This window comes from Scyliorhinus torazame, chromosome 20, assembly GCF_047496885.1.
Source record: "Scyliorhinus torazame isolate Kashiwa2021f chromosome 20, sScyTor2.1, whole genome shotgun sequence".
Classification (NCBI taxonomy): Eukaryota; Metazoa; Chordata; class Chondrichthyes; order Carcharhiniformes; family Scyliorhinidae; genus Scyliorhinus; species Scyliorhinus torazame.
In genome coordinates this window covers 15,947,822-15,962,082 of record NC_092726.1, presented here as the reverse complement: position 1 = coordinate 15,962,082, position 14,261 = coordinate 15,947,822, and the positions used below count along the sequence as shown (strand labels likewise).

The 14,261-nt window shown below is 49.1% G+C and overlaps 1 protein-coding gene across 50 annotated transcripts in view; it reads right to left on the bottom strand.

Moving 5' to 3' along the window:
- LOC140396907 (calcium/calmodulin-dependent protein kinase type II subunit beta) overlaps positions 1 to 14,261 on the bottom strand; it is a 392,935-nt gene that overhangs the window by 118,857 nt on the left and 259,817 nt on the right. For all 50 annotated transcript variants that reach the window (XM_072485774.1, XM_072485778.1, XM_072485773.1 and 47 more), the window contains one exon: positions 71 to 113. In XM_072485774.1, the coding sequence (XP_072341875.1) occupies positions 71 to 113 (43 nt within the window). The remainder of the gene's footprint in view (positions 1 to 70; positions 114 to 14,261) is intronic.

Genomic DNA, 14,261 nt, shown 5'->3' with positions numbered 1-14,261 from the left:
CAATTAATCAGATCTCCAAAAGACATCTGACTGTGGGATTAATGAGGGAATTGGTTTGTTTGAAACCTACCTGAGAAATTCCGTGTTGCTAACATTGTGGTGAGGATGGCACCCTGGATGGGAGAGAAAGAAAATGTCAGTCAATGGATGCGATTTAAAATATCATCTCTCAATCACATTCAAGCAACTTTCACAACCTAGTTTGTCACAAAGCACTTCAAAATTAATTAAATACTTTTCAAATGTAGCCACTGTCCCAATGCAGCAGCCAATTTACACACACAAACAGCAGCTGAGCAATGATAATTAGTTAGTGGTGTGGAATTGATGGATAAATCTTGCTTGAGACAAGGAGGAGATGATTCCTGCTCTTCAGTAAAATATGCCACACAAAGGATCCTTTTTGTGCACCCGAGGGGGCAGATGTGAGCGCTACCCACGCTAAGCCAAGGATGACTCCTCAACTTGGGTTTGTAATTAGCAGCAATGGACTGAAGCTATCAAATCTGGTCACTTGCTCATTCAGCACCCACAAATGATATGCAATTTGAATTATTTCCACTCCAGTTAATTCTCTTAAATAAACCAAGTTAGTAGTTTGGAAATAAAACACAGTGGGTAAACTTACTGCTTTGTGAAAAACTGAACTTCTGACCCCATCCGAGGTTCAACATTGTCCCAGTGAACAGTCTGATCATAACATCACAGTCTATGATTCATGGTGCATGAAACACTTGAATAGGTACGAGAAGGTATAATGTTTCTCGTGTTTCTTTAGTCTTCTGTGTAAAAGAAGTTTTTCTTTGGGTATTGTGTAATTATAAGAAAAATCTAACCGTCAGCGAAGGTTTACCAGACTTACTACCGGGATGGTGGGACTGATATATGAGGAGAGATTTAATTGGTTAGGATTGTTTCCGCTGGAGTTCAGAAGAATGAGGGGGGGATCTCAGAAACCTATAAAATTTGAACAGGACTAGACAGGGTAGATGCAGGAAGGATGTTCCCAATGGTGGGGGTGTCCAGAACCAGGAGTCACAGTCTGAGGATACGGGGTGAAGCATTTAGGACACAGATGAGGAGAAATTTCTTCCCCTGGAGAGTGGTCGGTTTGTGGAATTCGTGACCACAGGAAGTAGTTGAGGCCAAAACATTGTATGTTTTTAAGAAGCAGTTAGATAAAGGGCGAAGGGGATCAAAGGATATGGGGGAAAGTGGGATTAGGCTACTGAGTTCGATGATCAGCCATGGTCATAATGAATAGAGGAGCAGGCTCCTAGGAGGGCTGAATACACAGAAGCATACATAGAAAATAGAAGCAGGAGGCGGCCATTCTGCCCTTCGAGCCTGCTCCACCCTCATTATGATCATGGCTGATCATCAAGTTCAATACCCTGATCTCGCCTTCGCCCCTTATCCCTTTAGCCCCAAGAACTATATCTAATTCCTCTTGAAACTACTTGTTATGGTAGTGAATTCCACAAATTTACCACTCTTTTTTTGTATAAATTTAAATTGCCCAATTCTTTTTTTCCAATTAAGGGACAATTTAGCATGGCCAATTCACCTACCCTGCACATCTTTCGGTTGTGGGGGTGAGACCCACACAGATACGGGGAGAATGTGCAAACTCCACACGGACAGTGACCCAGGGCTGGGATCGAATCCGGGTCCTCGACGCCATGAGGCAGCAGTGCTCACCACTGCACCACCGTGCCGCCCATTAAGATTTGACACTTATCTTCAAACTATGACCCCTAGTTCTGGACTCCCCCACCATTGGGAACATTCTTTCTGAATCTACCCTACCTAATCCTGTTAGAATTTTATAAATTTATATGAGGTTCCCCCCTCACTCTTTTAAACTCCAATGAATATAATCCTAACCAATTTAGTCTCTCCTCATATGACGGTCCCGCCACCCCAGGAATCAACCAGGTAAACCTTCGCTGCACTCCCTTCATAGCTAGAACATCCTTCCTCAGATAAGGACAACAAAACTGCACACAACACTCCAGGTCTGGCCTCACCAATGTTCTATACAATTGCAGTAACACACCTCTATTCCTGTACTCAAATCCTCTCACTACGAAGGCCAACATACCATTTACCTTCTTTACTGCATGCTTACCTTATGATGATGAATTGAATTTTGTCCTTCATTGCTAGAGGGATGGAGTTTAAAAACAGGGAGGTTATGTTGCTACTGTACAGCGTGCTGGTGAGGCCATACTGTGTACAGTTTTGGTTTGGTCTCCATACTTGAGAAAGGATGTACTGCTGGCACTAGAGAGGGTGAAGAGGAGATTCACTCGGTTGATTCTGAAGTGGAGAGGATTGGCTTATGAGGAGAGACTGAGACTATACTTACTGGAATTTAGAAGAATGAGGGGGGAATCTTATAGAAACAAAATTATGAAGGGAATAGATAGCGTCGAAGCAAGGAGGTTGTGAATTCCACAATGGTGGAATAAGAACTAGGGGGGCATAGCCTCAAAATAAGAGAGAGCATTTAGGACTGAGTTGAGGAGGAACTTCACCAAAAGGGTTGCAAATCTGTGGAATTCCCTGCCCAGTGAAGCAGTTGAGGCTATCTCGTTAAATGTTTTTAAGACAAAGGTAGATAGACTTTTGAAACTGAAGGAATTAAGGATTATGGTGAGTGGGTGGATAAGTGGAGCTGAGTCCACAAAAAGAGCAGCCATGATCTTATTGAATGGCGGTGCAGGCTTGAGGGGCCAGCTGGTCTACTCTTGCTCCTAGTTCTTATGTTCTTTGGACTGATACACAAGGATAGCAAGGTCTTGCTGAGTATCAACCTCTCTCAATTTACATCCATTGAAATAATAATCTGCCTTCCTATTTTTGCTACCAAAGTGGACAATCTTAGTTATCCGCGTTATACTGCACCTGCCATGCATATGCCCGCTCACTCAGCATGTCCAAATCCCACTGCAGCATCTCTGCATCCTCCTCACAGTTTACCCTCCCACCCAACTTTGTACCATCTGCAAATTTGGAGATACTACATTTTGTTCCCTCATCCAAATCATGAATATATAATGTGAACAGTTGGGGTCCCAGCACATTACCTTGCGGTACCCCACTCGTCACTGCCTGCCAATCGGAAAAAGACCCATTTATTCCAGATTTTTGCCTCCTGTCTGCTGAACCAGCTTTCTATTCATCTCAAGACACTTCCCCCAATCCCATGTGCTTTAACTTTACATAATAATCTGCAAATCAGCAGGGTGAAGAGGTGGCACACTGATATTTTCACTGGACTAGTAATCCGACACACAGGGTAATGCTCTGAGGACCCGGATTTGAATCCTGCCGTGGTCAATGGTGAAATTTGAATTCACTAAAAATCTGGAATTAAAAAGTCTGACAGTGACCATGAAACATGATTAATTTTCATAAAATTCCATCTGACTCGCAAATGTACTTTAGTGAACAAAATCTGCCGTCCTTACCTGCGACACCCACATTCCATTAAAGAATTAAGAAACCTTGACCTCCTCCTATTTTCTATGTCTCTATGTCAAAAATGAATACATTTGCAACCTTCTGCAATTTACCCAAATCCCAGTCTTACTTTGATTTTTGAGCAGATAATTGAAAATTCAACTTCACTTATCAACTTGTAATCTGAGCTCTCTGAACACAAAGATTTTTAACTTTGATTTGTATTCATGTAGTATGTGGGTTAGTCTCGACACAATGATAGCCCTCTCATCTTTGGTAGTTCAAGACCCACTCCACATAATTTGTCATAGATGGTGCAGGTGCTGTATTTTCAGGTAAGAGGTTAGACTGAGGTGCTATCAACCCTCTTGAGGTGCACGTTAAAGATCTCAGCTCCTCAGTGCAAGAGATCAGGTAAATCTCGTGAGAGATCGGCCACGGCGAGTCCCGAATTGGGTGCGATGCGGGCGTTAGATCGTGCCCAATATTCTTTCCCATAGGGTCCAAGCTTTGGAGCTACTCTGGAGCTTTGCTCCCGGGAAGTCGGAGAGTGATTTGATAGAAATATTTAAAATATCCCATTTTGGGTGACCGTGGCGCAGTGGTATTGTCATTGGACTAGTAATCCAGAGAGCCAGGATAATGCTCTGGGGATTCAGGGGGTGGAATTTGAATAAAATTTGAACATTTCAATGAAAATAATATGAAATTAAAAGTCCAATGATGACCATATTTGATCGTTAGAAAAACCCATCTGGATCACTAATGTCCTTGAAGGAAAGAAATTTGCCATCCGTATCTGGTCTGGTCTACATGTGACCCACAACAAGGTGGTTGACTGTCAAATACTCTCTGAAATGGCACAGCAAGCTACACAAATCACTAAAATATCTCAAAGAAATTAAACTTGATGGACTACTTGGCATCGACCCAGACACTGGAAACGCCAATGGCAACATCAGACCTGTCGAACCTGCAAAGTCCTCCACACAAACATCTGGGTCCTTGTGTCAAAATTGGGAGAGCTGTTTCACAAATTAGTCAAGCAACAGCTTGACATTGTCATACACATTGGATCATATCTTACAGACAATGTGACAGACACCCCTATCACCATTCCTGGGTATGTCTGTCCCAACGGACCGAGCAGCGATGGTGGCACAGTTGGGAGGGAGCTGCCCTGGGAGTCCTCAACGTGGACTTCAGACGCCATGAATTTTCATGGCATTGGTTCAAACATGGGTAAGAAACCTTCCTGCTGGTTACCATGTACCACCCCCACTTCTTCCCTTCTCCCTCCCTCAGCTGATGAATCACTAATACTTCTCCATGTTGCACAGCAATTGGAGGAAGCACGGAGGCTGGCAAGGGTGCAGAATGTACTCTGGGTGGGGGATTTTAACATTCATCACCAAAAGTGGCTCGGTAGCACCACTAGTGACCAAGTTGATCAAATCTTAAAGCTAGACTGGGTCTGCAGCAGGTGGCGAGGGAACCAACAACAGGAAAAAAAAACTACTTAACCTCATGCTCACCAACCTGCCTGCCACAGATGCACCTATCCATGACAGTATCGGTCGGAGTGTCCACCACACAATCCTTGTGAAGATGAAGTCCCACTTCACATTGACAGCTGTAGCCACTTAAAATGGCCAACTCCCGATTCAAAATGGTGAACGGCAAAGGCTGATGGGAAAGTCAGCCAACAAGACAAAAACGAGCAGCTGCAGGTTGGCTGTGTATTTACCTCTGGAAAGGCCAGACAACATCGATACCAGCAACCATAAGCATAACAAAACAACAGCCATCTGCATACTAATGAGCAATCTCCGGGAACAATAAGCAACATTTAGACACACAAAGCAAAACCAGACTCTTCGGCGCCAGCAGGAGCCTACACAAAAGGAGGTGAACGACCACCTCAAGATCGCCCATCGATCAGGGAACCGCTCCAGCATTGGAGAAAATCGAACCAAGCGATTGGGACAAAGTCCAATCACTTGGGACCAGGTACAGGATCCGCCCCGAAAGGCGGGAAGCCCCTGGGAACTATAAGAATTGAGCCCCAAGTTCAAATCGCTCTCTTCTCCAGCTCTCTTCAGCAGCTCCTCTTCAGCTATTCTTCCTGCCCGGGTCACCCAGCAACAAACCAACATTGACCGTGACCGGAGCAGTGAAGATCGAGCTCGTAAGTTTAATTCAACGCTTGGATTAGTGATTATTGACCATTACTCGGACTTGAACCCCGTGGCGGTATCAAAAAGATACCTGGCGACTCAAGAGCAAAGGTAATAAAGCAGAGCAATTGAACTAAGGCAAAGTTAGCAACACAGCACCCTCCATTATGTTGCGTGGCACTACCACTGTGCTAAACATGATAAGTTTTAAACACATCTAAGAACTCAAGACTGAGTATCTACGAGGTACTGTGGGCCATCAACAGCAGCAGAATTGTACTCAGCCACAATCTGAAACCTCGTGGCTGGGCATATCCCCACTCTACCATTAGCACCAAGCCACAGGTCAACCCTGCTTCAACGTAAAGTGCAGGAAGACATGCTAGAAGCAGCACCAGGGATACCTAAAATGTGGTGATATGCATCACTGTAAAGACACAAGGGGTTAATGTAAATACATGTAGGCTAGCTAGACACTAGAGGGAGCACTAGAGACATGACACACAAACACTCAACCAATAGAACAGTTAGATAGGACATGACCAATGGGCATTCACGATACACACAGAGGTGACACGACCACAGGAGGGCATTAGACCAACCCATATATAAAAGGACACAACACATGATCTGCTTCTTTCCAGTGGAGACAGTCAGTGAGTAGAGACACAGGGATGATTCAATATTACACCCACCACATGGATTGTAGCAGATTGGTTAGTCAGTCTGAGTAGCTATAGAAGGATTAACTGTAGTGGCGAACACGAGTAGGAGAAGTGTAAATAGTTTAACAAACGTGTTGAAGTTATCTCCACGTCTCAACCTTCCTTTGTCAAGTGCGCCACAAGGAAGCCGCTTATGCCAAGCCTAGAGCATAACAAGACATGGTACCAGAGTGAACTGTTTCAATCAATATAGCTAAAACTCAGCGTACAGTGACAACCAGCAATAATACCCAGACAAGATGTTCGAGATCCCGGTTCCGCAGCGGCTCCAGTGCCACGGCGATCTCTGCGAAAACTGGCGGGCATTCCGGCAAAGGTTTGAAATCTTCCTGGTAGCATCCGACCTACAAGACGTGGCCGATGCTGAAAAGACAGAGCTTCTGCTCACCATCGCCGGTGCAAGAGCAGAAGAAATCTTTAAAAAATTCAAGTTCTCCAAAGGAGCCACTTCCAGGCAGTCCTGGACAAATTCGGTAAATACTGAGAGGAAAACACACTCCAACCAACTGAAAACGGTAAGAGAAGCGCCAATACTCACCACGAGGCCGAGATCCGGGAGCAGAGAACAATTTTGATCGGTGGCCATCTTTGTAAAGGTACTGCACATGCGCAGTTGCGCGAGAAGCGCACAGAAGGGGAAAGTCAGTGGCGAAAACGGCCCCAAGACAGGAACAGCGATATGCGCATGCGCAAACGCTTCCTATGTCTGACGTCACATGCGTTATGACGTCAGAGGCCCCGAAAAAAATCTCTTGACGCCGTAAAACAAGCTTCTTTCACCTGGAATGACAGCACGATGCCTCAAATTCAACCAGGAACTGAAAGTAACCTCCGCAAAACCCTGCAATAAGCAGTTAGCACCGCCCAAAGCGATGACACAGACCTTGAATACTACGACACCAATCTTTATTTTTTCTCTGGACATCGCGAGCCCCATGCCAGCTCCGACACAAACCGTGATGATATGGTCTTAGAGGACTACGACTCGGACTAAGGTTTTTTCATTAGAAATGACGACCCCCGTACTGAATCTGACGCAGACGCGGATTCGTTCTTCGGATTTGAGGATCTTCATCCCAGCATATACGACATCCCGACTCGTGAGTGCAGGATTATGCTGCGGCCTGACACCAAGAGACAGAGAACGGTACAAGCCCGCAGAGAGCGGCCTGCTACCACACACAGAGTGGTCCACGCACCGCTAAGAGTTCCCGACTCCACGATAGAAGACACGCAAGACTCCACACCGCAGTCCTTGCATGAACAAGAAGTGACTCCAGTGTCACAAGCCTCCACAGCGAGCTTGTGTACAGCCTCCACGATAGAAGCAACGCAAGACTCCAAAGCGCAGTCCTTGCAGGAACAAGACCATGAGGGTCTAGCAACCGCCTCTGACCAACTTGCAGCAGACGATGCAAGTCTGCCATGCTCAAGTAAACAGCAAGAAGACTATGACAGTCTACCACGCTCCAGTGCACAGCAGGACGACCATGCTCCAGTGAAGAACAAAGCGACTATGACAGTCCAAGCCCAAATGAACAACACAGCGACTGACGGTCCACCCACATTGTCTGAGCCACAAGGAGAAGACTCTGACAGTATACCCGGCCCAAGTGAACAACAAGAAGCTACTGAGGCTCTATCCACTGTAAGTGAGACGAGTGACGACAGCATTCCACTTCCCATGCAAGATGTGCAATGTGACAGACCTCAGCTAGTGTGTAGAGGCACTCGACGATCACTGTGAGACCACTGGTGATTCCGGTGACACCATGTTACTTCCAACCTCATTCGCTTGAACCTCTCCACAAGTCAATGCATTCCTGCATGTTCCGACACCAGACGTGGAGCTTCAAGAAATCTCAGCTGACTACAGTGAACCTGCTAAGACTCCGGATGGGGAGCACCAACAAACCAACACTGACTCAGGTGAAACAGACCAGACTCCAGGTGGAGAGCAACCAAACGCCAACTCTGATTCACGTAAGCTGGACATTACTCCAGACAGGGACTGCCGCAAACTCAGTGACGGCACGCTCAGGGTGATGATGACAACAGGAAATGGATCACTTGACAATTACATTGGGTCAGTAAGAACAAGTAGTGGCTACAGTCCAAGAGGAATACACCAATATTCCCACAGCTATATCCTTCCAAGCCATACCTATAGATTCTTTCCACGCCAGCAGTGCAGTCAATGACAGCTTATGCTGGACAAACCCAGTACTCAGGAATGCAGCAGCCAGCAGTCTATGCAGCATATTCTCAAACAGGCCAGCACGATGGATCGCCCACTTATGGAATCAAGTACGAAGGAGGACGACCGCAAGCACAATCTGCACTGCAGATTGGATGCCTTAGTTACAGCCCAGGATTTGCTGCACCCCAGCCTGGCCAAATGGCATATTCCTATAAGATGCAAGGTTATAGTTTCACACCATCACCCAGTATTTATGTTTCCAATTCGACAAGCTTCAACAGTTCTCATCAGGATTACCCTTCCTACACAGCATTTGGCCAAAACCAGTATGCACAGTATTATCCAAAACCAGTATGCACAGTATTATCCAACTTCCACATATGGCACATACATGACCTCAAATGATACTGTTGATGGTACCTCTTCAACGTCAACGACTTATCAGCTACAAGATGCCATCCAACATCACATCACAAACATAGAAAAAGACTCCAAATCAGACTGCAAAGTGATTTGACCACTTCTTGGTTCCTGATACACAGATACACCGATGGCGTTCACAAGGACATGCCACCATCAAAATCACCACCCCACCAAGAGAGACATTTGACCATGATGATTGAAGGGTTTTGGACTCGCACATTTGATTTGGACTTGTTGTTTAATCACTGTTCTCATGACTTGTACATACCATAACCTATCCACCTGTGTTTTGTTCAATTTTCTTTTAAGTGAAGAAAATATGTAACATGTAAAAGAGGGGGGGGGATGTGTTGATATGCATCACTGTAAAAACACCAGGGGTTAATGTAAATACATGTAGACTAGCTAGACACTAGAGGGAGCACCAGAGACATGACACACAGACACTCAACCAATAGAACAGTTCGATAGGACGCGACAAATGGGCATTCACGATACACATGGAGATTAGACCAACCCATATATAAAGGACACAACTCACGATCTTCCTCTTTCCAGTGGAGACAGTCAGTGAGTAGAGACACAGGATTTTTTAAAAAAATGTTTATTCAAATTTTCCAACAAAATTTTTAACAACCCCCTCCCCCCCCCAGTAACAAAAATAAACACAAACACAACAGTCAAAAATTATACAAAACTTATACATTGGGTTTCCCCATATACAGTAACCCCCTCATATGACATTCAAAGGTACCCATAAGGAAGCCCCCCCCCACCCATCCAAATTCCCCCCCCATACTCTTGGGTTGCTGCTGCTGCTGACCTCCTCCAAACGCTCCGCGAGATAGTCTAGGAACGGTTGCCACTGCCTGAAGAACCCCTGCACATACCCTCGTAAGGCAAACTTTATCCTCTCCAGCTTGATGAACCCTGCCATGTCATTTATCCAGGCTTCCACACTGGGGGGCTTCGCGTCCTTCCAGAATAGCAAGATCCTCCGCCGGGCTACCAGGGACGCAAAGGCCAGGACACCGGCCTCTTTCGCCTCCTGCACTCCCGGCTCGTCCGTTACCCCAAATAGTGCCAACCCCCAACTCGGCTTGACCTGGACTTTCACCACCTTGGACATAGGCTTCGCGAAACCCCTCCAAAACCCATCCAGCGCCGGGACATGTGGACGTGATTCGACAGGCTTCCCGAGCACCTCCCACATCTGTCCTCCGCCCCAAAGAACCTACTCAACCTCGCCCGTCATATGCGCTCTGTGAGTAACATTGAATTGTATTAGGCTGAGCCTGGCGCAAGAGGAGGAAGAATTAACCCTACTCAGGGCATCAGCCCACAGACCCTCATCTATCTCCTCCCCAAGCTCCTCCTCCCTTGCCCTTTAACTCCTCTACCGAGGCCTCCTCCTCTTCTTTCAGCTCCTGGTAAATCGCCGAAACCCTGCCTTCTCCAACCCATACACCCGAAATCACCCTGTCCTGAGTCCCCTGTGCCGGGAGCAGCGGGAATTCCCTCACCTGCCGCCTCACAAACGCCCTCACTTGCATATACCTGAAAGCATTTCCCGGGGGTAACCCAAACCTCTCCTCCAGGGCCCCTATGCTCGCAAACGTCCCATCTATAAACAAGTCCCCCATTCTTCTAATCCCTGCCCGATGCCAGCTCCGAAACCCCCCATCCATCCTTCCCGGGATGAACCGATGGTTCTCCCGAATCGGGGACCAAACCGAGGCTCCCACCTCGCCCGTGTCGTCTCCACTGCCCCCAGATCTTCAATGTCGCCGCCACCACCGGACTCGTGGTGTACCTTGACGGCGAGAGCGGCAGCGGTGCCGTCGCCCTCAGGCTCGTGCCCACACAGGACGCCATCTCCAACCTCTTCCACGCCGCCCCCTCTCCCTCCATTACCCACTTACGGATCATCGCCACATTGGCTGCCCAATAATAGTCGCACAAATTCGGCAGAGCCAGCCCTCCCCTGTCCCTACTACGCTCCAGAAACACCCTCTTTACCCTCGGGGTCTTATTTGCCACACGAAACTCATGATGCTCCTACCTACCCGTTTGAAAAAGGCCTTGGGAATCATAATGGGAAGGCACTGGAACACTCGGGAGGACCATCATTTTAACCGACTGCACCCTGCCCGCTAGCGAGAGTGGCAGCACATCCCATCTTTTGAAATCCTCCTTCATCTGCTCCACTAACCGCGTCAAATTGAGTTTGTGCAGGGGCCCCCAACTCCCAGCCACCTGGATCCCTAAGTACCGAAAGCTCCTTTCCGCCCTCTTCAACAGTAGGTCGTCTATTCCCTTTCCCTGGTCCCCTGGATGCACCACAAAGAGCTCACTTTTCCCTACATTGAGCTTATAACCCGAGAAGTCCCCAAACTCCCTTAGGATCCGCATGACCTCCGCCATCCCCTCCACTGGATCTGCCACATACAGCAACAGGTCGTCCGCATAGAGAGACACCCGATGTTCCTCTCCCCCTCGGACCAGTCCCCTCCATTTCCTGGACTCCCTTAGTGCCATGGCCAGAGGCTCAATTGCCAATGCAAACAATAAGGGGGACAGGGTGCACCCCTGCCTCGTCTCTCGGTACAGCCGAAAGTACTCCGAACTCCGACGATTTGTAGCCACACTCGCCACCGGGGCTCTATATAGCAACCTGACCCAGCTGATGAACCCCTCCCCGAACCCAAACCTCCGCAGCACTTCCCAAAGATACTCCCACTCCACCCGGTCGAAGGCCTTCTCCGTGTCCATAGCTGCCACTACCTCCGCTTCTCCCTCCACCGAGGGCATCATAATCACATTGAGGAGCCTCCGTACATTAGTGTTTAGCTGCCTGCCCTTTACATATCCCGTCTGGTCCTCATGAATCACCCCCGGGGCACAGTCCTCAATTCTCGTAGCCAGCACTTTTGCCAGCACCTTAGCAGCCACATTGAGGAGCGAGATCGGTCTATACGACCCACATTGCAGTGGGTCCTTGTCTCGCTTCAGGATCAAAGAGATCAGAGCCCTGGACATTGTCGGGGGCAAAGGTACCCCCCTCCCTTGCCTTATTGAAAGTCCTCACCAACAACAGGCCCATCAGGTCCACGTATTTCCTGTAAAACCCGACTGGGAACCCATCTGGACCCAGGGCCTTCCCTGCCTGCATGCTTCCCAATCCTTTAACCAGCTCCTCCAGCCCAATTGGTGCCCCTAAACCAGCCACCTCCTCCTCCTCCACCCTCAGGAACCTCAGCTGATCCAAATATCGTCGCATCCCCTCTTCCCCCACCGGGGGCTCAGATCCCCATAGAAGTCCCTAAGTACCTAATTTATTCTCACCGCACTCCGCACCGTATTCCCCCCGCTATCCTTAACTCCACCTATCTCCCTCGCTGTCTCCCTCTTACGAAGCTGGTGTGCCAGCATCCGACTCGCATTCTCCCCATACTCATACGTCACTCCCTGCGCTTTCCTCTGCTTTCCCTGTGGTCAACAGGTCGAACTCCGTCTGGAGGTTCCGCCGCTCCCTGAGTAGTCCCTCCTGGGGGGCCTCTGCATACCTCCTGTCCACCCTTAAGATCTCCCCCACCAACCTCTCCCTCTCCCTGCCCGCTCTCTTCTCCCTGTGGGCCTGATGGAGATTAACTCTTCCCTGTCCACCGCCTTCAGCGCCTCCCAGACTACCCCCACCTGCACCTCCCCGTTGTCATTGGCCTCCAAATATCTTTCAATGCAACCCCGCACCCGCCCGCATACCTCCTCATCCGGCAATAATCCCACATCAAGACGCCACAGCGGGCGCTGGTCCCTCTCCTCTCCTAACTCCAGCTCCACCCAGTGTGGGGCGTGGTCTGAGATGGCTATGGCCGAATACTCCGTTCCCTCCACTTTCGGGATTAGCGCCCTGCTCAAAATAAAAAAATCTATCCAGGAGTAGGCTCTATGGACGTGGGAAAAGAATGAAAATTCCCTGGCCAGGGGCCTGACAAATCTCCATGGATCCACTCCCCCCATCTGGTCCATAAACCCACTAAGCACCTTGGCCGCAGCCGGCCTCTTACCCGTCCTGGACCTAGAGCGATCCAGTGCTGGGTCCAGCACCGTGTTGAAATCCCCCCCATTATCAAGCTTCCTACCTCCAGGTCTGGAATCCGACCCAGCATGAGTTTCATAAATCCGGCATCATCCCAGTTCGGGACATATACGTTTACCAGTACCACCCACACCCCCTGCAACCTACCACTCACCATCACATATCGACCTTCCATTATCCACTACAATCCACTCAAACGACATCCGCTTCCCCACCAGTATTGCAACTCCTCTGTTCTTCGCATCCAGCCCTGAATGGAATACCTGTCCTACCCATCCCTTTCTCAGCCTAACCCGATCTGCCACCTTCAAATGTGTCTCCTGGAGCATAACCACGTCTGCCTTCAGTCCCTTTAAGTGCGCGAACACACGGGCCCTCTAGACAGGCTCGTTCAGGCCCCTCATATTCCAAGTTATCAGCCGGATTGGGGGACTGCTCACCCCCCTGCCGGCTAGCCATCTCCTTTTCTAGGCCAGCCACGTGCCCGCGCCTCCCGCACCCTCCAGTCCCCCAGAAGGCGGACCCCCGCCCCGACCACCTGTCCTACTTCCAGCTCCCCTTTGGCCAATGCAGCAGCAACCCCTCTCCCCCCCCCCCCCTTTCCCCCCCACTAGATCCACATTCTGCCCTTTTGCTCCTCCCATAACACTCCCGTAAGTCAGCTGACTGACTCCTGCTGACCCCCGGCCTCTCCCTCCATTCCATCGACCCCCCCAGTGTGAGAATCCCCCCTTCCCCTCCCTGGCAGTCAGTGTGTGCTCCTCTCCAGCACCGCCCATCCCCCCCGGCCCACAACCCCGTCCTTCCCTCGCGCGGGAAAAAGCCCGCACTTTCCTGAGCCGGCCCCGCCCCCTCTGGCGCAGCTCCTTTTGCGGCCTTACCCCAATTCCCCATCCCCGGGCCTCCACTCCCCCTCTTCCTTCATGGGAGTATGCCCCTCCAACACCGACGCCCACACTCTCCCCATCAAATCCCTTCACCCATCCCCGTCCAGCACCCAAACCGAAGGAACATTCCCAAAACGTAATAAACACCATATACACAGTAAACATCCCCCCCACCCCCCCCCACCCAACAAACCCTCAATTTGAGTCCAACTTTTCAGACCGTATAAAGCTCCATGCCTCATCAGGCGTTTCGAAATAGTGGTGCCGATCCTGGAACGTGAC